We start from the raw sequence: 26,803 nt of genomic DNA on the forward strand, positions 1-26,803 counted from the left end.
TGCTGTGCATGTCATAACTATCATTATAATCTTGAAGACACTTTAAGATAATGTAGTTGAGTAGGTGAGTAGTGATATTTGGCTTAGAAACACTGAGAAACGTTGTCCTACACAGCTTTGGTGGAGATTTAAAAGGACTGTGAAATGGTGTTATAATTCTTAATAACTGTGTAGATGGCAATGCAACCTACTCGTGGTGTGTCATATACCTTTCATGTTATGACACTAAGAGCAATAAACTGCAATAAGTGAAGTAATCAATATTTTGTACAGTCATGGACTTAGCAGACGGTGAAGAAAGTTTGGTTTGCTTTGAGTCAGTGGGTTAATGTACCAGGGGAGATTAATTGAAAAGATCAGCCAGGCTCTCTGCTTTGCAATGTTGACATCATAAATGCCTCATTACATTTGGTTTTGTAAGTGGCAGTCCTAGAAAAAAGGTTGGGGGTTAAAAGCAGAAACTAATGATCCTTAGGATGATTGCAGACATTGCCTGTCAGTAATAACCAGCCTGGAAGTTTTTCAGGATGTTTTACCACAAACAATTTAATGACTGTGGTGATTCAAGTTGGGGGAATTTTTTTCTTCTTCACAGCAGCACTTTTTTTTACCGTTTTTTAACCCCAGATATCGATTCAAATGTTATCCCAAAAGATAAAAATCATTATAAATATATTTGTTTACAAATGGAACCCAGACCCATGTTTAACTCCTTTGTCACCCATCCGTTTTGAGCCTTAGTGACCAAGTTTCTTTTTAAGTTTTTTTATTGTCAGCAAAGCTTTATAAAGGTTTTTTTTTTTTGTGGGAAAAGTTATATAAACATATATGTATTGTATAACGTTTATGAGGGAGGATAGTAAAAAATATATATTTTATACAGTGTTTACCTGCAATATTAACCCCTAGACGACCCAGGGTGTATAATTACGCCATGGAAGTCTGTCCCCAGACGACCTAGGGCGTAACTGTACACCCTGGGTGTTTCTCCCGCTATGAAGGGCGCTCCGGAGCGGAGCGCGCTTCACAGCAGGTGGGGGCCGGCTGCAATCAGCAGCCGGGACCTCACCGGTAATGACACGCTGCAGCGATCGCGCTGCCGCGTGTCATTAACTCCTTAAACGCCGCGATCGCGGCGCGACCGCGACGTTTAAGTGTAAGTGACAGGGGGAGTCCCCTGTCACTTACCGATCAGGACCCCCGCAGTGTGACTGCGGGGGTCCCGATTGGTAAAACGGACCGCCGGAGGTCTCTCACCTGCTTTCGTGCGGTCCGATCGGCGATCTGCTACACTGAGCCTGCACAGGCAGGCTCAATGAGCAGATCGCCGATAACACTGATCAATGCTATGCCTACGGCATAGCATTCATCAGTGTAGAAATCAAACTAATGTATGTAAAAGTCCCCCAAAGGGACTTCAAATATGTAAAAAAAAAAAGAGTTAAAAACACCAATACACTACCCCAAAACCCCTCCCCAATAAAAGTTGAAATCACCCCCCTTTCCCATTATATAAATAAAACATATAAAAATAAATAAACAAATAAACATATAATATACCGTAGCGTGCGTAATTGTCCGATCTATTAAAATATAACAAGCGTCATTGCGAACGGTAAACGGCGTACACGAAAAGAGGGAAAAAAGTGCGCGGATTACCGATTTTATGTTACATTATATATATAAAAAAATTAATAAAAAGTGATCAAAACGTCCGATCTTCACAAATATGGTATTAATAAAAACTAGAGATCATGGCGGAAAAAATGACACCCCATACAGCCCCGTAGGTGAAAAAATAAAACCGTTATAAGCGTCACAATAGGCCCATTTTATTTATAATTAATTGCCAAAAAAAAGGATTTCATTTAAAAAAATTTATAACATTAGAGAATCTGTGTAAACCTGCATATGGTTGTGTTCGGACTGACCTATAGAATAATTGTATCATGTCGCTTTTACCATATAGTGTATTACGTAGACACAGGAACCCCCCAAACGTTACCATATTGCATTCTTTTTTGCGATTTCACCAATTTATATCTTCATAAATAATATATTTGGAATTCCATCATACATGTTATGGTAAAATGAATGATGCCATTACAAAGTACAACTATTCCTGTAACAAATAAGCCCTTACATGGCCTTGTAGATAAAAAACTGAAAGTGCTAGAGCTCTTAGAAGGGTAGGAGGGAAAAACGGAAACACTAAGATCAATTATTTGGCCTGGTCCTCAAAGGGTTAATAACTAGAATGCCAACCATTTAAAGCACTAGATGTAGCATAACTTCATTACTTCATAACTTCAGTGTAACTAAGTTGCAACACAAAATGCACCTGAATCCGGCTGAAATTTTTGGCATACTTTAGCAAAGTAATAGGTGGTGTAAACTATGAGTAGACAGTCTAACTGCAACAGGTTTAACAAACAGCCTGATAAATCTGGTACTTTAAAGAATGTCTAGTCTAACTTTGTACTTAGTTTTAGTAAATCAGGGTCTTTGGGGAACATTTACTATAAAGTTTAATGTGTACGACAATTCTAATGTGGGTTGATGTTTATTTTGTTCCAATATGTTGTGTGCGATTTATAGAAAAGTCGCACTGTCATAGTAAATGCATCTAAGTAAAAAGTCACAAACAAATTCGCCTAATACTGACCAGATGTAGGCCTGCACCACTTTTTTGTCACTTTTTAAAAAGTCACAAATGATACATTGGGTGTAAATCCCAGATTATGCAAATGTTTGGGTAAATACTCAAAACAGGCAGAAAAAAAGTATCATCTAAAAAAATATTTACCTGTCGAATACTGGTTCATAAATAGAACTTTGACCAAAAATAGATGAAAAATCTAATCATTCACCTAAAAATAGGCACAAAGCCCCTGATAAATTTCCCCCATTGTGTCTGTTACTCAGCACCTCCTGCTCACTTATATCCCTTAGACCCTCCATAGACTTGTATATGCAGTATAATAAGCTTTTTTAAGTAAAGAAGGAAGTTCTTTTGCCTAATAAGATCTATTGCAAAGGTTTTTTTTTTATATTTGCATTTATTATTGAGCTACACTTTAATTGTAACTACCATTTTAAAAATCATAGCGACATGTCATAACCACATGTCAGAAGTGTGTATCAGTCAGGGTCTGGCTGCTGAGAACCCTGCTGAGTGCTAGAATGAAGGGGCATCCTCTACAGGGAGAATAATTCTGTAGACTGCAGTTTGTTAAACTTGGCTAATATGTATAAGTATTGTATTTATTTTAGTACATTTAAATAATAAAAACTTAAGAAGAAAATGCAGACATACCCTTATTTCCATTCTATTAAAAAAAGATTTGAATTCTGCAGCTACTGTATGATCTGTTCTTAGCTGAACTATGATTATGTTCTTAGCTGAACAATGCAGCTACTGTATGATCTGTTCTGTATGATGCAGCTACTGTATGATCTGTTCTTAGCTGAACTGTATGATCTGTTCTTAGCTGAACTATGATTATATTGACAGTAGTGCCCCTTTAACAAGAAAGGACAAATAGAGTATATTATATACCTGTTTTAACCAGTCTTGCCCAACTTATGACAATCAGCCCCATAATTGATGTACTACTAGTATAAAAAGATAAATTGAGCTACAATTACATAAATTATAACTCAATCTCAATGGTGTCTTTATATTACATTTTGTGCAATCAATCTCATTTTAGCCATGAGTTGAGAGAAGTCGTAAAACTTGTGTTAGACATCAAAATAAGGATCTATATCAAAAGTGACATTAACTGTCCTCTGTATAAGCATTATACTGATATGGGAATCAAAGTAGGATAATAGCTACTGTCATAGCCAATTAATATTCCAACAAACTGAGCTTGGCCTGGGCACTTGATGGTTATTCTCCCGGCAATAACCGAGTACATCTTCCTGACAGTTTAATGTGGCACAGCCAGTACAACAAGTGCTGAATGAATGTAACAGATCTAACATGAACTGGGCTTGTATAAGGCTACGCTTACAACAAGACAATGGCTGATGTACAGTATGATGCTAAGAAAAAAAAATACTTCAGGTAGATTGGTGGAATAAAAGCAAAAAGGGAAATGGCTTAGTGTAATAGTGTGTGACAATTACATCCAACTACTACAATGGAAAATATGTTACACGTTTTTTTCCTAGAAATTCACATAATTTATTAACGTTATACAAATACCTAAAAACATTGTCATGAAAGCGTAAAACAGGTCATCCTTGTAAGATTTGAGACATTTATTTTAAGCTGCCAAACTTTAAAAGGAGGCAAAAAGTAACATTTAGTTTTCCATGGCAGAGAGAACTAAAGAGGTTTTCCAGCCTTTTAAAAAATGGACAAGTTAGCTGGCTATCCATGAAAACTTTTTGGAAACAGTACCACTCTTGTCCTATAGTCACACACCTAACTTTGAAACTCCACATTTACAATTAATGAGAGGTGATTCCTCATCACTGCTTCATGTACAACACCCAATTAAATTCAACAAATCAATTTAACAAAAACAATTGAGAACAAACTGTTCATCCGACAAAAATCTACTTTACAATGATCCATCTATACTCATTTATAGGAGGGGAGTGGTGCTACTACTTCCTACCCCCCCCCTCCCGGCCAGCACGCTGTATCTAAGTAGACCTCTGCCATGACCACAGCATAGTTCATCCACAGCAGCAGTGCAAGACAGCTACAATCTAGGACGTTGCTGTGAATGAGCTACGCTGGTGTAATGGCAGAGGTCTACTAAGATAAGGGGTCTTGGCCCAGGGGAAGTAGTAGTACTGCTTACCTTCTAGAAAAAGGACAAATGATTGCATTTTTTTAAAAAAAATTGTGTCATATTTAGGCTACGTTCACACAGAGCAAAAGGGACGGATTACGTGAGGAAATATTTCCGCCTAAAATCAACTGATGCTGAATTCCGAGCAGAATATAAGCAGAATGTAAGCAGAATCCCTGCGTATTCTGCTAGGAAAGTGTTCAGCTCGTAATCAGCTCTTGACAAATTCAGCGCAGAATATTTGAGGAATCCGCGCTGAATCCGCATGCATTAAGCGCTGAAATTCAGCGAGTATTTGGCGAGTAAACTAGACTATACCAGAATATATACTAGAATCCTCCTCCCCCCTTTTTCCCCCATTTCCGCGCTGATTCAGCGCGTAATTTCCACTTGTATTACGCTTGTATTCCGCACTGAAACAGAAAATCAGAGCCCCATTGGTTTGTATAGGCTTCCGCTAGCGGAAGAACGAACATGTTCATTCTTCTGGCGGAAAGCGGATTAATTCAGTGCGGAAATTCCACTGTGTGAACTGCAGAGCAGAATTTCCATTCAACACAATGAAAATTAGCTCTGCACCTATTTTAACAGCTGAAATTTCAGCGCTGATTCAGCGCAGAAATTCAGCTGCTTTTGCTCTGTGTGAACGAGCCCTAACAGCTCACTCTTCAATTTTTATTTTTTATTATTTATAGACACAGACACGTATAGACAAAGCATTTGGCCACAAACATCAGACCCATCCTGGATAACTGAGGCATATTCTAGGTAACCTCAGGATACACAGGATATTATATTCTAGTTACTGTAAGGAATACAGGTCTTGCTTATCAAGGCCAATCTGACCATCCTTTATAAGAGAATGATCTTTCTTCTTTTCAGCTTGAGCTGTAACAATAGTAGACTGAACTCAATAGACTTTTTGAAACTAAAAACTAAATACTTATATATAATTTCTTACCATATCTACTGGCAGACGTCCTTGAAACAGTAGAATTATTGACTGCATTGTAAGCCGTGACTTGTTTAGATACCAGTGCTACCACTGCACCATCTGGGACCTGTAAATGAAAGATAATACAATAACTGTAATTCAAAAGAATGTGATATAACAGAAAATAGCTTAATTATTTTATTTGGCATATATATTTTATTTTTCTATGATCAAAGTTTGCTTTGCATAAGATTCCATGTGCATTGTACATATATTGGGCCAATATAGCGGGGAAAATTTACTAAACTAAATGTCCAATAATCCTGTCTCAATATACACTAAAAGCCGATACCATATGTATGTCATACACCTCTTACAATTTACGAAATGAAGACGAGTGACTTAGTGGCAAAGAGGGAGTTGCTTAAATGTAAGGAGCATGACTGAAATGTGACAAAGAGGGTCAAAGATCAGGCTTAAAACAGGGGATGATTCAAAATGGATTATGCGAAAATAAAGTCCTATAGCTAAAGTAACACCAGTGGTAAAAGCCAAGTGACTAAAAAAACACAGCAAAACTGGCTTAGTTACCCATAGCCACCAATTACATCACATTTCTTTTCAAGAGCTGAAAAGGAATGGTTATATATTACAGATAGAGAATGATTTGGCAAACATAGCCTCAGCATCTCATTTCAATTTGCATGTTTACCAGTGAATAAAACTCTACTGGAACATTCTGCTGACCTCCATAATCATCAGATCTAGATCCCTATGACTTAAGTTTTTTGCGCTCAGTGTATCTGGTCTCCCAGCAATGAGACAAATTATTGCTGAAACAGTGAAACAGAGTTTAATTCCACGGATATGCTGGTGTGCAACTAAACTGGATAGGGCTTGCATACATCTAACCTGCTAAAATTTGCTAATAGTGCACAGAGCACTGAGAATAAAGGTAAGTTTCTTACCTTCATCCTCTGAGTCATTTTTAGGGTATTAGTAGTGTATTTAATATGCTAATGAGGTGCTTCTAACCTGCTGATAGTTTCCCTTTAAGCCATGTCTCTTTACCAAAGTGATGTCCCTTTTACAGAGGGCACACCTCTTTAGTCAGACACGAAAAAGTGTAGAAAAAGTGTCCTTGTAGTGTGCATTATCTTTATCCTATAGAGATATACTGTGTATTCTCAAAAAAGAAAAAAAAAAACCTTTCTCTTTAGTGATTGTTATTTTTATAAAGAAAATTAAGTTCACCAGGCAACGGCATTTTATAGTTTCCTCAGCAATAGAACACAGGAAATATGAATAATCAAGCAGAAACAGCCATAAAAAAGAGCTATATAGGGAATGTATAAATAATAGGTTGCTGGAACATGTAATTTAAGTGTTATTACTGCTAAAGTGATAATTCCATCGAAAGCAGTAATACATTTAATCTTGCTGAACTATACTTTAGCATTAGGCCTGGCACCAGAGCTGGGCACACAGCAGGAGATGACTTTTGCTACAAACCCTGGAGTCCATAAAGTACTCTACATTTACACTGTATGTGTTATATAAAATGCTAGCAGAGGGCAATGAATACAGCGTAAGAGACAGTTTAAACTGTGCAACTAGGAATACAGCACATAAAAGGTACAGTATCGCAAAACGTTACAAAGGCAGGAAATAAAAAACAAACATGAAGTTATTTCTTAGTAGCGATGCATGTGAATTAACCTGCTACATCCCATTATTATTATTTTTATTACAAATGATACAATAAGAAAAGCCAAAGCTTGTCACTTAAAGGGGTAGTGCGGCGCTAAGCAATTATTTACTAAATAACACACATTACAAAGTTATACAACTTTGTAATGTATGTTATGTTAGTGAATGGCCCCTTTCCCCGTGTTACCCCCCACCCACGCCACTCCCGGAAATGTAGGCTCTATACTCACCTGACACGGATCAGGTGATTATAGAGCACTACACTTCTGGGTCTAGCGTGGGTGGGGGGAAACACGGGGAAGGGGGCCATTCACTAACATAACATACATTACAAAGTCGTATAACTTTGTAATGTGTGTTATTTAGTAAATAATTGTTTAGCGCCGCACTACCCCTTTAAATGCAGAAGATTTCCAAGTATAGGGCTTATATAGGAAATACATCTTGGCCATCAGGTCATCCACTGAGGGATATTTTTACAGTTGTATAGTGTTCCGAAGATATTTAATTGTTTTAAAAGGTGTATCCCAGAGAATTAAAATAAATAAATAATAATAAAAAAAACCTAAGTTACCTTACTTGCTCCCCTGACACTGTCGTCCTGAGTCCTTTTAGATGGCCGGGTATGAGGGCAAACAAGTGCCCATTGTCGAGATTTGCACTGCTCCCTTGGAGTGCCTTTACAAGGCACAACTATTCAAGTGGCTGGGTCTCACAAGGAATCTATGTGTGCTTTTTGAAAACATTTGCACAACGTAAAAACTACACATGCTGAGCACCAGTAAAAAAACAAATGTGCAAAAAATTGCACTGATAATGCATTTTCCTCAATTTGGTTTCCCTGCCCTTCAATAAAACAAATGTCTATCTTTATGATTCTTCTCTGATGGTAATTACTTTCTAATCTGCTCTTTTATTTCCAGTTTATACCCCATGCCAACAGAAAACACCCTGACATTTAATTTAGTGATGGTGCCAGAACAACACCCAGGGCTCTTGTTTTAGAGGCCAGTCGGCTTATCTCCAAAACTATTTGCACATTAATGAAGAAAGTGAGATTTTATCAGGCTCCTGGTTGGCGAAGGCAGCAGACAAATTTTGCCAGCAGCATTTGGAAGAGAGTCCATTCGAGATGATTGGCAGCTGGACTGAGAAGGCAAGGTTTATCTCCTTTTGAGCCTTATCGGTTTTATGCTCAATTTTCGCTTTGCAAATATTCCATAAACTGCTCTTTTTATAGTTAGTATATGAATACAAAGACACATTGAACAAGTCTTTACTTTGTTCAATACAACTATTTCATTAACCCTACATAAAAAATGTTAGTCCTACAATACTTTGCAGCTTTTTACTTTTCACTATTGAAGCATATTTTCATGCTTTGAATCACTAAGAGCATTCAATGATTCCTTATTCTATAGAAAAATGTATATTACAACGACCATTATTTATGAACACAACCTAAAAAAAAAAATAGCACCTTAAACCGACTCTGTACCCACAACCGGCCCCTCTCAAACCACTTGTACTTTCGGATAGCTGCTTTTAATCCAAGATCTGTCCTGGAGTACGTTCGGCAGGTGATGCAGTTATTGTCCTAAATAACAACTTTTAAACTTGCAGCCCTGAGTCAAATGGTCGTGGCTTAGAATATCTATGCCCTAACTTTTCACCACCCCTCTGTCACTCCTCCCCACCCTCTTCATCATTAGGAATGCCCCTAGAACATTTTCTCCTGTCTGGATATTGCACAGGTGCCTTAACGATCCAGCCCATGTGCTGTGCTGACACAGGTGGGGAATAGGAGACAATCTGCCTGGAGCATTCCTAATGATGAAGAGGGTGGGGAGGAGGGACAGAGAGGTTTTGCCAGCCTAATGCATACACATTCTAGTCCATGGCCTTTTGGCACAGGGCTGCCAGTTTAAAAGTTGTTTTTTAGGACAATAACCGCATCACCTGTTGAATGGACCCCAGGATAGATCTTGGATTAAAAGCAGCTATCTGAAGGTAGAAGCGGTTTGGGGGGGTCATATTGCGGGTACAGAGTCGCTTTAACTCACAGGAACCGAGTACAGCTTCTATTTTATCAATGTAAGAAATCCAGGCTGAGCTTTGATTATTCATATGGGGAAAGAGGACAAATTTCTGTTACCCACCAAACTTATTTTTATTGATGTATATAGAAATTATATAGAAATTTTAATATTCTATGACTAAAGTAAGAAAGATTTGGCCTCTGAGACTGCATGCTTATACAGTATATGTTGACAAGTGTGTCCAGGTGATGTACTTATCATCAAGTTGATGTTCCAAGTATCATTGAAAGTGCTTTCGTCAGCACTCGTGTTGTGTTCTAATTATGTCCTTCTAGTCCATGGAGGAATAGATGGGGCCACTTCCAGCCAGGGTGGCTGCACCTCTCCACTCTCTCATATTGTCTGGATGGATGCCTCTGAGTACTGGGCTCCGGATAATGTTCTCTACACTCAGGGACGTCAATCCTACCGGGCTGAGAAGGAGGAGGTTGTGACCATGGTGACTAAAAGTGGCCACGTCTGTCCCTCTGTGACTGGATAGAAGTAATTTACATATGGCACAGGCACCAATAAAATATAGTATTGGGGCAGTCAAGGAAAACAAATAGAGATGAGCAAATTGCTTATCTAAACAAAGTGATTTGTTTGATCTGTGCTCTGATCATTAAGCCGCCAACCTTTTAGCACTCCTCTGCTCCCTGCCACTCCTACCAGGATGCCAGGAAAAGCTGGATCCAATCCTGGGAAACTGGGAGAAAATTCCCAGGATTGGCTCCAGCTTTTCCTGGCATCTTGGTAGCAGTGGCAAGGCATGGAACAGCACTTAAAGGCCGTAGGCTTGATGAGCAGAGTGCTGATTAAACAAAGCACTTTGCTTCATTTAGAAGATCAATTTGCTCATCTCTAAAACCAAAGCAACCAGAAAAGTTCCCTTTGAATAGGGATTCTGGGACAATCAGGCCAGTGAACCATAGGTTTCATATCTTCATAATCACCATTGTTTTTATAATTCTACTATAATGCCATTGTTTCTGTCATTTTTTTTTTAAATTGATTCAATATTTTAAAAGCCCATAGTCTGATCTTAATAGCTGATTTCTTCACATTTTTGTTCCTTTAAGTAAAATTAGCGAGAATGTGCTTTTTTTGTACACCTACATTAAGGGGTCTAATGAGACTGAATTTTTAGTGCAAGTACAAGTTAATTGCACATAATTATGACAACTTCAAACTAGGTAAATATATGATGACAGAGAGGATAAGTCATTTATGCTTTCAACATTTAACTTATCAGACTGTAAAATGGCTTTTAAAAATCTTCATAATGGAAACAGTAACTTTACTTAACCATTTCAACATGAAATATTGGATAGGCCATCAATATCATCATTTATCACTGGTGTATTCCAGTCTGGTAGATGTCTGGTTGAGTGTCACAAGTACACATATTTTACATGATATCAGTCTTCACCTGTCCACCTTGAGAACCCCAATAAATAGATGAAAACTCATAAATGATGATACAGTGTATAGAAAATGGTAAAATGTTAGAAAAGATTAGGGCACATGTGTAACAAACTACATAAAGTATACTTAAACTATAAAATATCAATATACTGATTCATCAAAAGATTCTTACTATTAATCTACACAATAATCCAGATAGTTGAATACAGAACAGTTGTTCTATAATAGCAATAAGTTTCCTTTGATAATAAAATGGTCTGAACACATTTTATATAGATATCTCCAAAAAGTATATGGATATGACCAAAATGATATCAAGAGGCATATAAGAGGCATGCACCTCCTAGTAAATCTGGCAGGGTGAATGGGGGTAACTGAAAAGGAATCACCCACCTGATAGTGTGCAATTACATTCAGTCTCTTCCAGTCATTCTCTATTTTCGTAGTAATGTCTTCATCTTGCAAGATCATTCGAGCTCCACTTGCTTGCCTCCATTCTGAAAAATAGAAATGATACCTAAAAATTATGTCTATGACCTTAATAGTCTTTTAGTCAAATATAGTGTAGCAATGGACACTGGATTCTAATGTGATTTTTAGTGTAGGGTACAACAGAAAATACAGTTCAGGTGAGTGGAAATATGTAATTTTTACATTATTACCACTCACATACACATGTCTATACAATCTGCATAGATTGCACCAACAAGGCTCTGAGATATCACACTGTGATTAACACTGCACATAATTTTAATGCATTATGCTGCATCTCAGGCCACAACCTCCCAGCTATGTCACGCCCCCTTGCCACTAGGCTGTGCCCCCCTGTAAAATTAGGCACAAAAGCTATGGAGCAAGATTTTTTTTCTCTTAAAACAGTTACTGTTTCTCAATGTTATTTATTAATTTATTTATTTTGGCTTAGCAACTAATCATGGATTTGTATGATTTATAACATATTAAAGGGGTTATCCAGCGCTACAAAAACATGGCCACTTTCTTCCAGAGACAGCCCCGCTCTTATCTCTAGCTTGGGCAGGGTTTTGCTGCTTAGTTCCATTAAAGTGAATGGAACTTAAAGGGGTTATCCAGTTCTATAAAAACATGGCCACTTTCCTCCAGAGACAACACGACTCTTGTCTCCAGTTCAGGTGCGGTTTGCAATTAAGCTCCATTCACTTCAATGGAACTGAGCAGCAAAACCCTGCCCAAGCTGGTGACAAGATTGGGGCTGTCTGGAAGAAAGTGGCCATGTTTTTGTAGCGCTGGATAACCCCTTTAAAGCATCCCTAGCGTGTTTAGTAATTCCTATAATATTTCAATGCTCAGGTTTATATTATGTTTCTATTGTTAGTATACTGTAAGTACTATATTATTCTAGTTGGTCCTAGAAGTACCTATGTATACAGTAGAATACAGGCAGAATTTTGAGTAGTTACTGTAATTGTAAGTTGTCAAGAAGCTACAGAAAAAGTGAAATGGTGCACTGCAGCAATTATAGTAGCAATGGTAAAAAAATCTGTTAGATTAACTTTCAAGGTTATATAGTATTTTAGACGAGATTAAAAAATATATTATTGTAGCAGAACACTTAAAAGACACCTTTTTTGATAATGTCTTTCCCCCTAATGAATGATCCAATAAACTACTTAGAAAACTCAGCTAAAGGTGACCTCTACAAGATATTCATATTCACCAAGTCTAAGAACAGGAAAGTGTGTCTATACATTGTCATCAGATCACTGAGCTCCTTTAAGCAAGAACACTGAAGACAGACACTCTCCAATCCAATCTGTTTCAGCTCTACCTTGTAGAGAGAGAGAGGTAAGTAAAAATCCCATTATCTTTATCTCTCCTTCCAATCAGAAGTGCCGGTGAAGGCAAACTCAGAAGACAGCAGCTGTGAACTCTTTATATTTCATTCAGAAGATAGTGTATCTTTCACTGCATACATGAATTGCTGAATTTCTTTACCTCAAGTATTGCAGGAAGCTCCAATTCAGAAAATATCCTCAATAAAAGCCAAGGACAGTGCCAATAACAAGCTTTTTCATTGCTACTTACTTTGAGAGAATACAATGGGCACCAGACATTCATTGTCAGCCATACACATACATTGTTACATTGTTCCATTAAACATGGAATTAGAGTAGTCATATGTTTTTAATAAAACCTATTGTGCAGCAGCAGAAGCAGCACGGGGAACTCGCCTTTTAGCTCTGCTAGAGACTAGGTTATCCTTGATAATAACTGAAATCATACAATGCCAAGATGCTTATGGTGGATACAATGGCTGTGTATTGAAGGGCACTGTATGGTGAGCTGCTGGCGATTATTCAGTAACAGGGAAAGTCATTGCCAAGTACTTGCTAAAATGCCGCCATCAAAAGAGACCATCTACATGTTAGAGGGGTTTTCCAGAAGAAAAAAAAAATTGTGCTTGTTTTTTGCTTTGCATAATATATATATATAGTGAAGTTGAACATAAAGGAATAACTTGGTTGAGAAGACAAAATGTCTTTCAATCTATCTGTTTTCATTTGGAATACAGCATATGGATGGTTATATGTTTGGAATATACCCTTGGTATGTAGATGCACAAAAGTCAATGACAATCTAAAATGTACATGGGAATTTTCTAGAGTTGAGTCAACTTTGAGTATGTACACCCGCACTGTATTTGATTACCGGTGGCTAAAGTTGGATGTAACCCCAAGGCTGCTTGGAAAGCATGTATACAGGACTAGCCTGTTTTCAGGGACTCCCTAGAGCAGTCACCGCTAATCAAAGGCTGAGGGTTTGGGTGAATGTCCTCAAAGTGGACTCTATTATTTTTAAAACAAGATATTCAAAAAAAGGCATGCATAAACATTGAGCGATAAGAAAAAGGGCATGTCAACCTATCCTCTTTATACTATTTACCTAAATCCATGTCTGCCGCCTTAGGTCGATGTGAGCAGGGAAGGTTCTTAAAAATTGTGTCCAGGATTTTCTCCTTTACTTGAGTAATTGTGTCACAGTTAAGAATTTTCACTGGGATCATGGGACTGTTCACATTATCAGGATTAACACAGTTGAGGACCTAAAAAGAAACAAAAGTAAATTTATGTTTATGCAAATTTAACTGCAATCTAAAAATGGTTGTTCCAAAAGGACTTTATAGGTGCCTATTTACCTTCAATTACTGTAGGCTAAACAATTGTTTATTTTTCCCATCCTCCCCATACACACAAATGTTGGAAAATTTTCTCTATAAGGAAGGGAGGGGTAAGCTGTAGCTCTGCTTCTTCTCTACTTATATCTCTCGGTAAAGGGGTCTGGCAGTAAATTTCCATCATGTCCGACACCTATCTCCACTGATATCTGTCAGTGGAGACTCAGGAGGCCCAATATACCTTATACAGACAGTCAGCAGTGGGTTCAGCTGACTTTTGTATGAGGTATATAATGACTCCAGATGGCCACCTGTACTTTCTGGTGGAAGCCACTGGGGCACACTTCTACAACAACAGTCACTCTAGGAAAAATGTTTTGTTACATGAGATAACCCCTATAAAAACAGCTATAAAAGACAACTCCTTAAAAACAGCCTCTTTATAACATGTTAAACAGAACCTGTTGAAAATTATTAATTAGAAAAGGGCTAGTTCACAGTACTTGCTGGATGTAGGGTTTATCCACAGTATAGAAAAGACTCTTTTCTGTTGCAGCCTGACTGTGTCCCAGTGCATAAAGCAAGGTCAATAAAGCCATGGTTGAGTGAGTTTGGGGTGGAAGAATTAGACTGACCAGCGCACAGAGTATTGACCTCACTTTCATTGAAATCTTTGGTATGAACTAGAATAGAGGTTGTGAGCCATGACCTCTCACCCAACACCATTATTCAACCTAAAAAATGTTCTTCTCAATAAATGCAATAGAATTCCAACAAATACACCCCAAAATCTTGTAGAAAGTCTTCTAATGTGTAGGTGTCCCAACAATGTATATACAGTATGCAATAGTGATGAGTGAATAGTGAACTATTTGAATGTTTGATATTAATTCGAATATCGGCCCGATATTCGAATATTCGAACATATTCAATCCCATTAAAGTCTATGGGAACAAGTATTCGTTTATGGAAATATATATAAAGCTAGTGGGCACCACTAATAATCATGGAGTGCTAAACCAATGCATATAAGTAGTACATCATCCTCTCAAAAGAAAAAAAGGCATATGCACAAAAAATGGTAGCACATCACAAAAATCTTTATTATAACACTGACATAGATACAAAGTACCACATAAATAAATGAATGAACAGGAGTAGTAAAATGAGGGAGACAACACCCCAAATACTGCTCTACATTAAAAACACTAAAATGTCACCATAAGTCCTGCTGGTGTTCCTCAGGAAGCCACTAGACGGCGGAACGCATGGGGTGATTCCTTATCCCATCTGACTCTCATTCTGTTGGACTGTATATGGTGATCTTTTCCAATTTTCTTTTTTTTACTATGCTCCATTATTTGTGGTTATATTTTGTTTTACTGGATCTCTGTCTAGGTAGAGATGTTGGATTTTTGTTATTTTACATACAGTCCAGAGTCAGAGTGGTAGATTAGCCCTGGCTGGAACACCAGCAGGACTTATGGTGACATTTTAGTGTTTTTAATGTAGAGCAGTATTTGGGGTGTTGTCTCCCTCATTTTACTACTCCTGTACATTCATTTATTTATGTGGTACTTTGTATCTATGTCAGTGTTATAATAAAGATTTTTGTGATGTGCTACAATTTTTTGTGCATATGCTTTTTTTTCTTTTGAGAGGATGTTCGTTTATGGAAAAACATCTATTCGACCACTTGGAGGCAAAAAAATGGAAGTAGGGGGATTTGAACGCTTATCAAATATTTATTCAATATTCGGCGAACTATTCGATAATATTCGATAGATCGAATACCTTACAATTCGATCGAACATCTATTCAATCGAACAGTATTCGCTCATCACTAGTATGCAAGTGTGTGTGTGTGTGTGTACCAAAATTGTACAGTATAATATATCTTTGCTAGAAGAGGATTTAAATTACAGTAGTTGGTATTTGAAAAGCTCCTTTATGGTATACTGGCCTTTAAATGATATTAGTGAAGAAACCTCGCTTCAAGGAACTTGTCCATTCCAACTACTTTCTGATTTATTTAAATAACAGTTGCAAATGACATGTTAATATTTAAAAGATGGTCTGTTTTCTGAACTGATAGCTCTGGTATTTCCTCCCTCAGGCTTCATGTGTTTTCTTGTTCATTCATTTCCATCATAGGTGGGTATCTATCATCTACAGAAGAACATCCTATTCATCAATTCAGACACAGCCAGCTCTCTGTAATTTGACCTATTCATTTAAAGAGCCTGGTGGGATTTCAATTAGTTAGAGAGACCTGTGATATACTCTGTGCAGCCCACAGTACAAAAAAAAGACTGTGGAATATGACAAAAAACATTTGAAATGTTTGCTGCGATTGAGATGCATGCCTGGCGACAGACTAGTGAGCAATAGCCTGAATTCACCTTAACAAACTTTTGCACACAATCCATTCGATAAAAGTTTGCCAGAGAATTTCTGAAGAGAAAACAAGTCTTATAATCTTTGGCAATGTTCCAAGGTGCATATACATTTATCAAACGTATTATTTATTCAAAGGGCACTTTATTCATTTCTAAATCATCCATGTTTCTTACACAGTAATCCTACTTAAGAGATTTGGTGGTACAATTAAAAGTCAGTATAAGACTAAAGTGTTCTTCACATGGGGTCACAGAATATTCAGAATATTTACGTGTATTATTTTTCATAGGGGCACATACCTTTATCCAGATTTCCAAAACAAACCGGAATTATGAACACTGCATTAAAGGGGTACTCCAAGCCAGCTGTATATTCCGTATGTGGCCGGGGTGGGGGTGGAAATAGAAGGCTCCGGTGACTAACCTCCCCAGTTCCAGCACCGGCTCCCAGATCGCGCTGCCCCGTACTCCCGTCCTGCGGCCCTTTTCTGGACTGAGCTGCCTTGAGACGTCACGTCTCAAGCCACAGCTGCAGCTCAAGCCGCAGCTCAGACAGGAGTATGGGGCGACACGATCCGGGAGCCAGCGCTGGAACCCGGGGAGGTAAGTCACCGGAACTTTGTAATGTGTGTTATGTATGTGAATGGCCCCCTTCCCCGTGTTCCCCCCCCACCCACGCTAGACCCAGTAGTGTTGGTGCATTATACTTACCCCATTCATGTCGACCCCCGTCCACCATCTTGGGACAATAACGTCGTCTTCGGGAGGCCGGCCAAACCGCTCCATTCGTCCCTCACGCCGGCCCCCCTCTGCCGCGTCACCAGCTGCTCAGCTGCGATTGGCTGAGCACAGTTATGCTCAGCTAATCGTGGCTGAGCAGCTGATGATGCTGCATAGGGGGGCCGGCATGAGGGACGGATGGAGCGGTTCGGCCGGCCTCCCGAAGACAACGTCATTGTCCCAAGATGGTGGGTGTGAATAAATGGTGTGAATAAATGATTAGCGCCGCACTACCCCTTTAATTGCTGTACATCTGAAAGGCCTGAGTATTGAATGGATAGTTGCTACAATAACACATTCTCTTAGCAAACTCAGCTGTTTGGTCTCTTTCTGACCGTATCATCTGTAAATGAAATTATAGTAGAGTAAAAGTTGTATTACCAGTGTCTTGTAGTCAATCTGTTGCCTGATAAGCTTGTCTTCACTCAGTGAATAACGTGCTTCTCCTGTAATGGAATCAATGGGACCTTTTTCCATTTGTTGCTTGATGGCACAGAAGAGAGAAAATAGAGGTTCCCCCGCACATTCCTAAAAGACAACAGCTTTTTAATGATTCAGTGTCCTAATATAGTTTCGGCAAGATGTTCAGAATGCTGGGAGTTACAGTATAGTTTTGCAATAGCTGAAGAGACACAGGTTGTAAAGCTAAACTAATAGAAATAACAGAAAAAATTTATAAGATTGAAAAAAAAAATCAAAATGAGTGATCACAGGGATCTAAATATAAACAATATAACACAATATAACTTTCATTATATTAGAAATAATTTGCCAGTCTAGCTCTGTGCCTGCAGACTTCTACATTTACAGACAGATGTTTTCAAATATATGCAAACTGTCTGCTATTAGAAGGGTCGTTTTTTAGCCGGATAATCTGCTCAGATCTGTATGGAAATGTGGTCTGGTTATCACTTGATAATTACAGGGCACTGACACGAATTACATGATGATTATATGTTGTTCTCTGTTTACATAGGCATGAAAGCTGTAGAAATGCCCAGGCACAGTGGGACTCGGTAAACTTGTTTAAGATACATATTGCAGCTTGTGTGAGATCCTGACTTGTTTGTTGATACCCTGCTTGTAGCTAACGGCATGGAGAGTCAGTCTGACAAATATGATACGCTGACATTGCAGGTGCTAGGGACAAACACCATCGTGATCATGGTTTTAAGCACAGCGGTGTGGAGTGGGCTGCATGAAATTATCGCAGGTTCTGCACTGGTGGGGTGATGTAAATAAACAAAAAGAATGTTCACATGGTTCAGTGTAACCTTCATTTACTAAAACATCAACAACTCAGCAAGAATAGAAGGAAAGGAACATTTTCTTCTGTGCTCAGAGTATAAACTGTATGAGATCATCCTCCAGCTGAATGTATCAACAAATTACCACAGCAGGAGAAATGGTGAGAACTCTCTTCAGACTCATTTCTAAAGGATACCTGTCAATGACCATAGCTTCCTCTCAGCAGCATGTAGGAATGGAAATCAAATGGCTCAAATGACTAAAATGTCTGTCTATAAACATATACCCTAATTATAATTGTTTCTTCTTATTCCATGAATTATATTATTCGTATTAATTAAAGGGGTTGGCCACTTTATAGTAAAATAGTTTAGTGTATGTATAAGTAAGTGTATTCACAGCCCTTACTGACAGCAGCTCCCTGTGTACCTCATAGAGCTAAAATCAGGCTTCCCTCCTCCAGACTGTGCTGTCCTGCTCTGTGGTGAGTCTGTCTAAAAGATGGCCGACATGGAGGAGCATGTGACCATGGTTGACACTTTGGGGCGGAGAATGGTCACATGATCCTCCATGTCGGCCATCTTATGGACAGCCTCACCACAGAGCAGGACAGTGCAGGCTGGAGGAAGGGAGACTGATTTTAACTCTATGAGGTACACAGGGAGCTGCTGTCAGTAAGTACTGTGAGTACACTTACTAATACTCTACATGGAACAATTTTACTATAAATTGGCCAGGCCCTTTAAGCAATGTACTGGGTAGATATTAATATGAAGAATAGGGCTCAGGGAAAATGTGACAGCATGTTGCTAGCTATGAATAGGCATACTTTTACATTCACTTTCCATCTTTCAAAACCGGAAGGCTGGACTAGATTTATTTTTATGGGCAACCAGGCTACTTTTAAACAAAATTAAGCATTGAGCAAACAAAATGTTTCAAAAGTTCATAGTATGCACCAAACTGAAAGTGTTTTGGGCATTTTTTACTGCTAAAAAGGTGTCTACAAGAAAGCTCAACTAGAAAGGATGAAAAAGTTACTAAAAGTTATTTAAGAAACATCAGCAAATATCTATACATATCTTGAGATGACAGAAGTAAAGATGTTTAACATGCCTAGTGGATTGCAACAAATGCATTTTGCAAAGAGTAAATCTATACATTCTATGATACTATAGATAATTCTCCCTCAGCACACCCTGTACACAATTCCAAAATAGTGGTCATGTACAAAGAATATTACATCAATGTTTATGTACATTCTGCATGAAAATCCTTACCTTTAGGAACTTGTACAGTAGGAATGTGAACCAGTTGGTCAACATCTTTTCTGCAACTGACTCTGTTCTAAAATAAAGTATTTGAAAATGTATTAACAACACAATGTCACATCAGACATAACATAGACTGGCAACACATTGCAATGTAAAGTGCTTTGGACATCTTCTAATACTTATACAACTTTCCCAGCACCGTAAATAGAATACTCTGCTTAGTGTTAAAGCTGATAACACATTAATTTCTAGTTCAAAATCTTATGGGTATGTTCATACATGTTGGCGTTTGATTGCAGTAACACAATGAAGGACCTCTGGACAGCAATGACATGATGCAATAACGCAGCAAAATGATGTAGTACTGCAATTAAATCATGAATTACAGCAATAAAAGGATATAGCACTGAAATGAAATGATTACTGCAATAAAAAAGATGCAAAAATTCAATGATTAGATATGATTAGCAATATGATTAGATGAGCAGGACTTTGGTTAAAAGGGGCACCAAAGACCAGAGTCTGAGGACACAAGGTGAACATATACAGATAATTAATAAGTGAGCAGCTCCACACCTGCAATAGGCTGTGGTGCTTTCCTATCTCAGTCAGTAATTGGCTGAGCAAACTGGAGGTGGCTGGAGAAACCAGAGACACAGAAGAGGACACCAGGGGAGTGCGGTCAGGTAAGCATATCTTTTTTTTTTTTTTAATTGAAGAATTAAACTTGTAAACATTTGCTTCATTAACTAAGCAAATTTTTGCAAACTTTGTTGCAAATCCGTATTAGCTTGTCCCTAATTTTCAAAAATGGCAAATGTTTTTTCAAATTAAGTAAAACAAAAATCTGAAATCATCTTCTCATTTGCCTTTGCAAAAAAACAAACAAACAAAAAAAAAAAAGTTTTTAGGGAAAGCATACAGACTCTAACAGACTGCTGGAGTTTGTTTACTGAAGAACCTCTGGCTCCAATAAGGTAACAGTGCATATTTTGTTTAATCCTTTTAAATTGTAAGTTTACCAGTGTGTTGCAAAAAGTCAGCTACTGTATATGTAAAATCAGGTACAAACAACATGGGAAGGTTATACCAAGGAAAGTATATGATAGACTACAAAAGATGTTAAAACCACAGAGTACATACTAAGAAGTGTTTCATGAAGCCAGAATTTTTTTTGTTTCATATCTGTTCGTAAACTATTAACTAAAAAAATAAAGTGAACATCCTTTAAATGTACTCATATAGTTCAGCACCATGGACAGTTCATTTGGAAGACTACAGTGAGCATGAGCCACAAGAATAGATAAATGCTGTGCTTGGTTCTTAATACAATATATTTAATACATACTTGCCGCTATTATTAACCTAAAAAGTCGCAATGATGCAATGATAAATTGGGCGCTAATGCCGAATTAGGCAAACTTTTGGCTGAATACTCAAATTAAAAAAAAAAGTTGCATCTAAAAAATATTCGGCTGTGGAATACTGGTTCAGAAATAGAACTTAGACCGAAACTGGGTGAAACATGCAATTTTTCACCGAAAAATAGGCGCAAATAAGAGCCCTTGAGAAATTTCCCCCAAAACGATTGTTTTTAATGCATTGCTTTAATAAAGTTATATTTTCTTGTGCACATACTGTACATGGTACACTAATGTGCTGTCTGGCAGCCTCTGCAGTGAGCGGTGATTGGTATCACTGCTCCCCCTTCAGAAACTGATGGACACAGTGATCGTATAGTACATGAGAAAGTTTGGCAGGTAAGGTTTCTCTGTTTGCTGATGACACAAAAGTATGCAATATGGTTGATATTCCTGAAGTTGTCAGTAATATGGAAAAAGATTTAGCTTTGCTAGATAAGTGGTCCAAACATTGGAAACTGCAGTTCAATGTTTAAAGGTGTAAAATAAATGCCCAAGTGGGAAGCAAGAACATGATCAAAATCTTTCAATATTTTAAAAGACTAAATAAGGTTCAAGAGGGAGGGCTTTAATAAAAATAATAAAAAAAAACTATACACAAGAACAAGGGGACATAATCTGAGGTTAGTTGGTGGAGGAAGGGGGGGGGGTGTCAGAAACAACATGAGATAATAGATAATTTTACTCTACTGAAATAGCAGATGTGGTTGGTAAATCTACAGTAACTGAATTTAATCATGTTTGGAATCTATCCTGAGAAAATAAGAAAGGACCTAATATAAACTTGGACTAGATGGACCAGGTGGTCTTTTTCTGCTGACAATGCTCTATGTTTGTTTCATTTTTTATAGTTATAGTTATATTACAAAGTTAAAGCATTGTATGGTTATGCTTACACAGAGAGAGAAAGGGAAACTGCTTAAAAAAATAAAATAAAGTCAATGGAATGCATTAAAGTCAATGGAATGATGGCCTCCCAATACACATGGTGTATTGAAAAACAAAAAAATTTTTGCGCGGACGTCAAAATAATGTTCTATAATGACAATAATGTTTATAACAAACAATGGACATTTTTTTAGTTGTTCACACAACTTTTTTCACTGTCTTTACTGCTAAATTCAATGGCTCTTTAAAAAGAACCACATCCAAAAGGACCAGAACTAGAATGATTTACCAACAGCTGTCATTGTAACGACGGGTGCCTTAAATGAGAAATGAAGGACACGATATGGGGGAGGGGTGGGGACAGACAGAAAAAGCGCCATGTACTGTATATATTAATAAAAGTAAATAAATAAAAATAAAAAAAATTCCAGTCTTTACAGTACCCCTTTAACTTTTCAAAGATAATTTAGTTTTGTAAACACAGAATACTCAGCAATCATTTTAATGATTACTATGATTCACTTTGATCACTGTTCTATGTAAATATAGAAACATATACAAATGCTGTTCAAGACACTGAACATTTATCCATAGTTTAAAATATGCCCCCTGCATGTACAGTGTTGAACTTTAGCAATCTGCTTGCATACAAATGTTAATTATTGGCAATTACTTTACTGAAAAAGTTGAAGATGCTTGGAACAAACTTAAACATGCCTGTGATGATGAAGATAATGATGATGATGATGATAATTAAAAAAAAAAAATAATAATAATAATAATAATTAAGAAAATAATAGGGTAGATGGACCAGCTTTTTTGCTGCTGCCAATCTTTTTTATATCTGTGGCTATGTTTACACAAGGTTTTTTCATCTCCGTTTAAAATGAAGTCCGTCATTTTGAGTCTAAAATAAGGGATGTTATTTAGAAGCCTGACCTCCCCTTAGTGCAATGACTGGTGTTTGTACATTATTCTAGTTTGGGATTAATAATTGGACTTTGGATGCGGCTTAATTGAAAAGTCCTTTGAATTTAATAGTAAAAACGGAGACAGAACGGTGACAAAAGGAAAACTGTGTGTGAACTACAGATAAAAAACCTCAGCTGTTTGCAAAAGACGTCCGAAAATAATGATCATTCATTATTTTGATGCCCGCGGCAAAAACGTCCGTTATTCAATATGCTGTGTGCATTGGACATCCGTCTTCCCATTGACTTCAATGCATTGCATTGCAGTCAGTTAACCCCTTCAAGACCAAGCCTATTTGCACCTAAAAGACCAGGCTCATTTTTCAAAATCTGACCTATCTCACTTTATGCGCTTATAGCTCAGTGATGCTTTAACGTATGCTAGCGATTCTGAGATTGTTTTTTCGTCACATATGGCACTTTATATTAGTGGCAAAATTTGGTCACTACTTTGTGTGTTTTTTGTGAAAAACATCAAAATATCATAAAAAAATTAAAAAATTAGCATTTTATAAACTTTGAAATTCTCTGCTTCTAAAAAAAGAAAGTTGTATTACATAAATTAGTTACTAAGTCACATTACCAATATGTCCTCTTTATTCTGGCTTCATTTCATAAACATATTTTAGTTTTTTAGGGTGTTACGGGGCTTAGAAATTTATCAGCAAATTACCACACTTTCGTGAAAGTTTCCAAAACTGATTTTTTTAGAGACCAGTTCTTATTTTAAGTTGATTTAGGAGATTTGTATACTGGAAACCCCCATAAGTGACCCCATTTTGGAAACTAGACACCTTAAAGAATTAATCTAGGGGTATAATGAGCATTTTAACCCTACAGGGGCTGGAGGAAAGTATTCACCATTAGGCCATAAAAAAATGAAAAATTAAAATTTTCCAATAATATACATTTAGATTAAAGTTTCTCATTTTCAAAAGGAACATGAGAGAAAAAGCACCCCAAAATTTGTAACACAGGTTCTCTTGAGTACTACGGTACCCCATACGTGGGCGTAAACCACTGCATGGGCACACAGCGGGGCTCAGAAGGGAAGGAGCGCAAATTAGCTTTTCCATTGCAGATTTTGCTGAAGAAGTTTCCGAGCGCCAGGTGCATTTGCAGAGCCCCTGTAGTGTCAGCAGAGAGAAAAAACCACATAAGTCACCCCATTTTGGAAAGTACACCCCTCAAAGAATTCATCTTCGGGTAGGATGAGCAATTTGACCCCACAGGTGTTAGAGGAAAGTATTCAAAATTAGACAGTAAAAATGAAAAACTCAAATTTTTTCCAATAATATGTTCGTTTAGTTTGAAATTTATCAATTTCACGAGGAAAAAGAGAAAAAAGTACCGCAAAATTTGTAACGCAGGTTCTCCTGAGTAAAAAGGTACCTCATATTTGAGCATAAACCACTGCATGGGCACACAGCAGGGCTCAGAAGGAACGGAGCGCCAATTAGCTTTTTCAATGCAGATTTTGCTGAAGAAGTTTCTGAGCACCAGGTGTGTTTGCAGAGCCCCTGTAGTGCCAGCGGAGTAAAATCTCGCCATAAGTCACCCCATTTTGGAAAGTGCACCCCTCAAAGAATTCATTTTGGGGTGTGGTGAGCATTTTGACCCCACAGGTATTAGAGGAAAGTATTCAAAAGTAGACAGTAAAAATGAAAAACTCGAATTTTTCCAATAATATGTTCCTTTAGTTTGAAATTTCTCAATTCCACGAGGAACAAGAGAAAAAATGTACCCCAAAATTTGTAACGCAGGTTCTCCTGAGTAAAAAGGTACCTCATATGTCGGTATAAATCACTGTATGGGCACACATCAGGGCTCAGAAGGGAAGGAGCGCCAATTAGCTTTTTCAATGCAGATTTTGCTGAAGAAGTTTCTGAGCGCCAGGTGGGTTTGCAGTGCCCCTGTAGTGCCAGCGGAGTAAAATCTCGCCATAAGTCACCCGATTTTGGAAAGTGCACCCCTCAAAGAATTCATCTTGGTGAGTGGTGAGCATTTTGACCCCACAGGTATTAGAGGAAAGTATTCAAAAGTAGACAGTAAAAATGAAAAACTCGAATTTTTCCAATAATATGCTCCTTTAGTTTGAAATTTCTCAATTTCACGAGGAACAGGAGAGAAAATTCACCCCAAAATCTGTAACGCAGGGTCTCCTGAATAGAAGGGTACCCCATATGTGGGCATAAACCACTGTATGGGCAAACAGCCGGGCTCAGAAGGAAAGGAGCGCCAATTAGCATTTTCTCTGCAGATTTTTCTGAAGAAGTTTCTGAGCACCAGGTGCGTTTGCAGAGCCCCTGTAATGTCTACAGAATAGAATCCCCCCAAAAGTCACCCCATTTCGGAAAGTACACCCCTCAAAGAATTCATCTTGGGGTAGGATGAGCATTTTGGCCCCACAGGTATTAGAGGAAAGTATTCAAAATTGGCCAGTAAAAATGAAAAACTTGAATTTTTCCAAAAATATGTTGGTTTAGTTTGAAATTTCTAAATTTCACAAGGAACAGGAGAAAAAATGTACCCCAAAATCTGTAACGCAGGTTCTCCTGAGTACAACGGTACCCCATATGTGGGCATAAACCCCTGTATGGGCACACAGCAGGGCTCAGAAGGGAAGGAGCGCCAATTTGCTGGAGCAAAACCGCAGCTAGTAACAGTTATTAGAATAGCGCAGTTACTAAAATACAATAAAAAAATTAGATTACAGGTAATGTGGGGTGGTTACGGACAGTCTGGGGTGGTTACGGGTAATCTAGAGGTGGTTACGGGCAGTCTGAGGTGGTTACGGGCAGTCTGAGGTGGTTACGGGCAGTCTGGGGTGGTTACGGGTAATCTGGGGTGGTTACGGATAATCTGGGGTGGATACGGTCAACATGGGGTGGTCACAGGCAACCTGCTGTGGTTACGACAACCTGGGGTGGTTACAGGCAACCTGGTGTGGTTAGAGGCAACCTGGGGTGGTTAGAAGCAACCTGGGGTGGTTACGGGCAACGTGGGGTGAATACGGACAACCTGCTGTGGTTACAGACAATCTGGTATGGTTACAGGCAACCTGCTGTGGTTACGGACAATCTGTGGTGGTTGCGGACAATCTGGGGTGGTTGCGGACAATCTGGGGTGGTTACGGACAATCTGGGGTGGTTGCGGACAATCTGGGGTGGTTACGGACAATCTGAGGTGGTTACGGGCAACCTGGGGTGGTTACGGGCAACCTGCTGTGGTTACAGACAATCTAGGGTGGTTACAGGCAACCTGCTGTGGTTACAGGCAACGTGGGGTGGTTACGGACAATCTGGGGTGGTTACGGACAATCTGGGGTGGTTACGGACAATCTGGGGTGGTTACAGACAATTTGGGGTGGTTACAGGCAACCTGCTGTGGTTACGGATAAACTGAAGTGCTACTAGGTAATCAGAGGTGGTTACCTGTAATCTGGCGTGGTTACGGGCAATCTGGAGGGGGTCACTGGCAATTTGGGGTGGTTAGAGGCAAGGTGCAGTGTTTAGAGGCAAGGTGCGGTGGTCAGATGCAAGGTGCGGTGGTCATAGGCGACGTGCGGTGGTCATAGGCGACGTGCGGTGGTCATAGGCGACGAGCGGTGGTCAAAGGCGACGTGTGGTGGTCAGAGGCGACGTGCGGTGGTCATAGGCGACGTGCGGTGGTCAGAGGCGACGTGCGGTGGTCAGAGGCAAGGTGCG

At 38.5% G+C, this 26,803-nt stretch overlaps 1 protein-coding gene across 1 annotated transcript in view; it reads right to left on the reverse strand.

Annotated features, from left to right (window-relative positions):
- The window catches only part of PLXNA4 (plexin A4), a 614,893-nt gene that overhangs the window by 55,449 nt on the left and 532,641 nt on the right, over positions 1-26,803 (reverse strand). The window contains exons 23-27 of the mRNA XM_069979087.1: positions 19,823-19,889; positions 17,676-17,822; positions 13,884-14,043; positions 11,355-11,458; positions 5,773-5,872 (exon numbers count right to left, since the gene is read on the reverse strand). Coding sequence (XP_069835188.1) covers positions 5,773-5,872; positions 11,355-11,458; positions 13,884-14,043; positions 17,676-17,822; positions 19,823-19,889 — 578 coding nt within the window. The remainder of the gene's footprint in view (positions 1-5,772; positions 5,873-11,354; positions 11,459-13,883; positions 14,044-17,675; positions 17,823-19,822; positions 19,890-26,803) is intronic.

The sequence above is a fragment of the Dendropsophus ebraccatus genome, chromosome 1, assembly GCF_027789765.1.
Source record: "Dendropsophus ebraccatus isolate aDenEbr1 chromosome 1, aDenEbr1.pat, whole genome shotgun sequence".
In the NCBI taxonomy this organism is placed as follows: domain Eukaryota; kingdom Metazoa; phylum Chordata; class Amphibia; order Anura; family Hylidae; genus Dendropsophus; species Dendropsophus ebraccatus.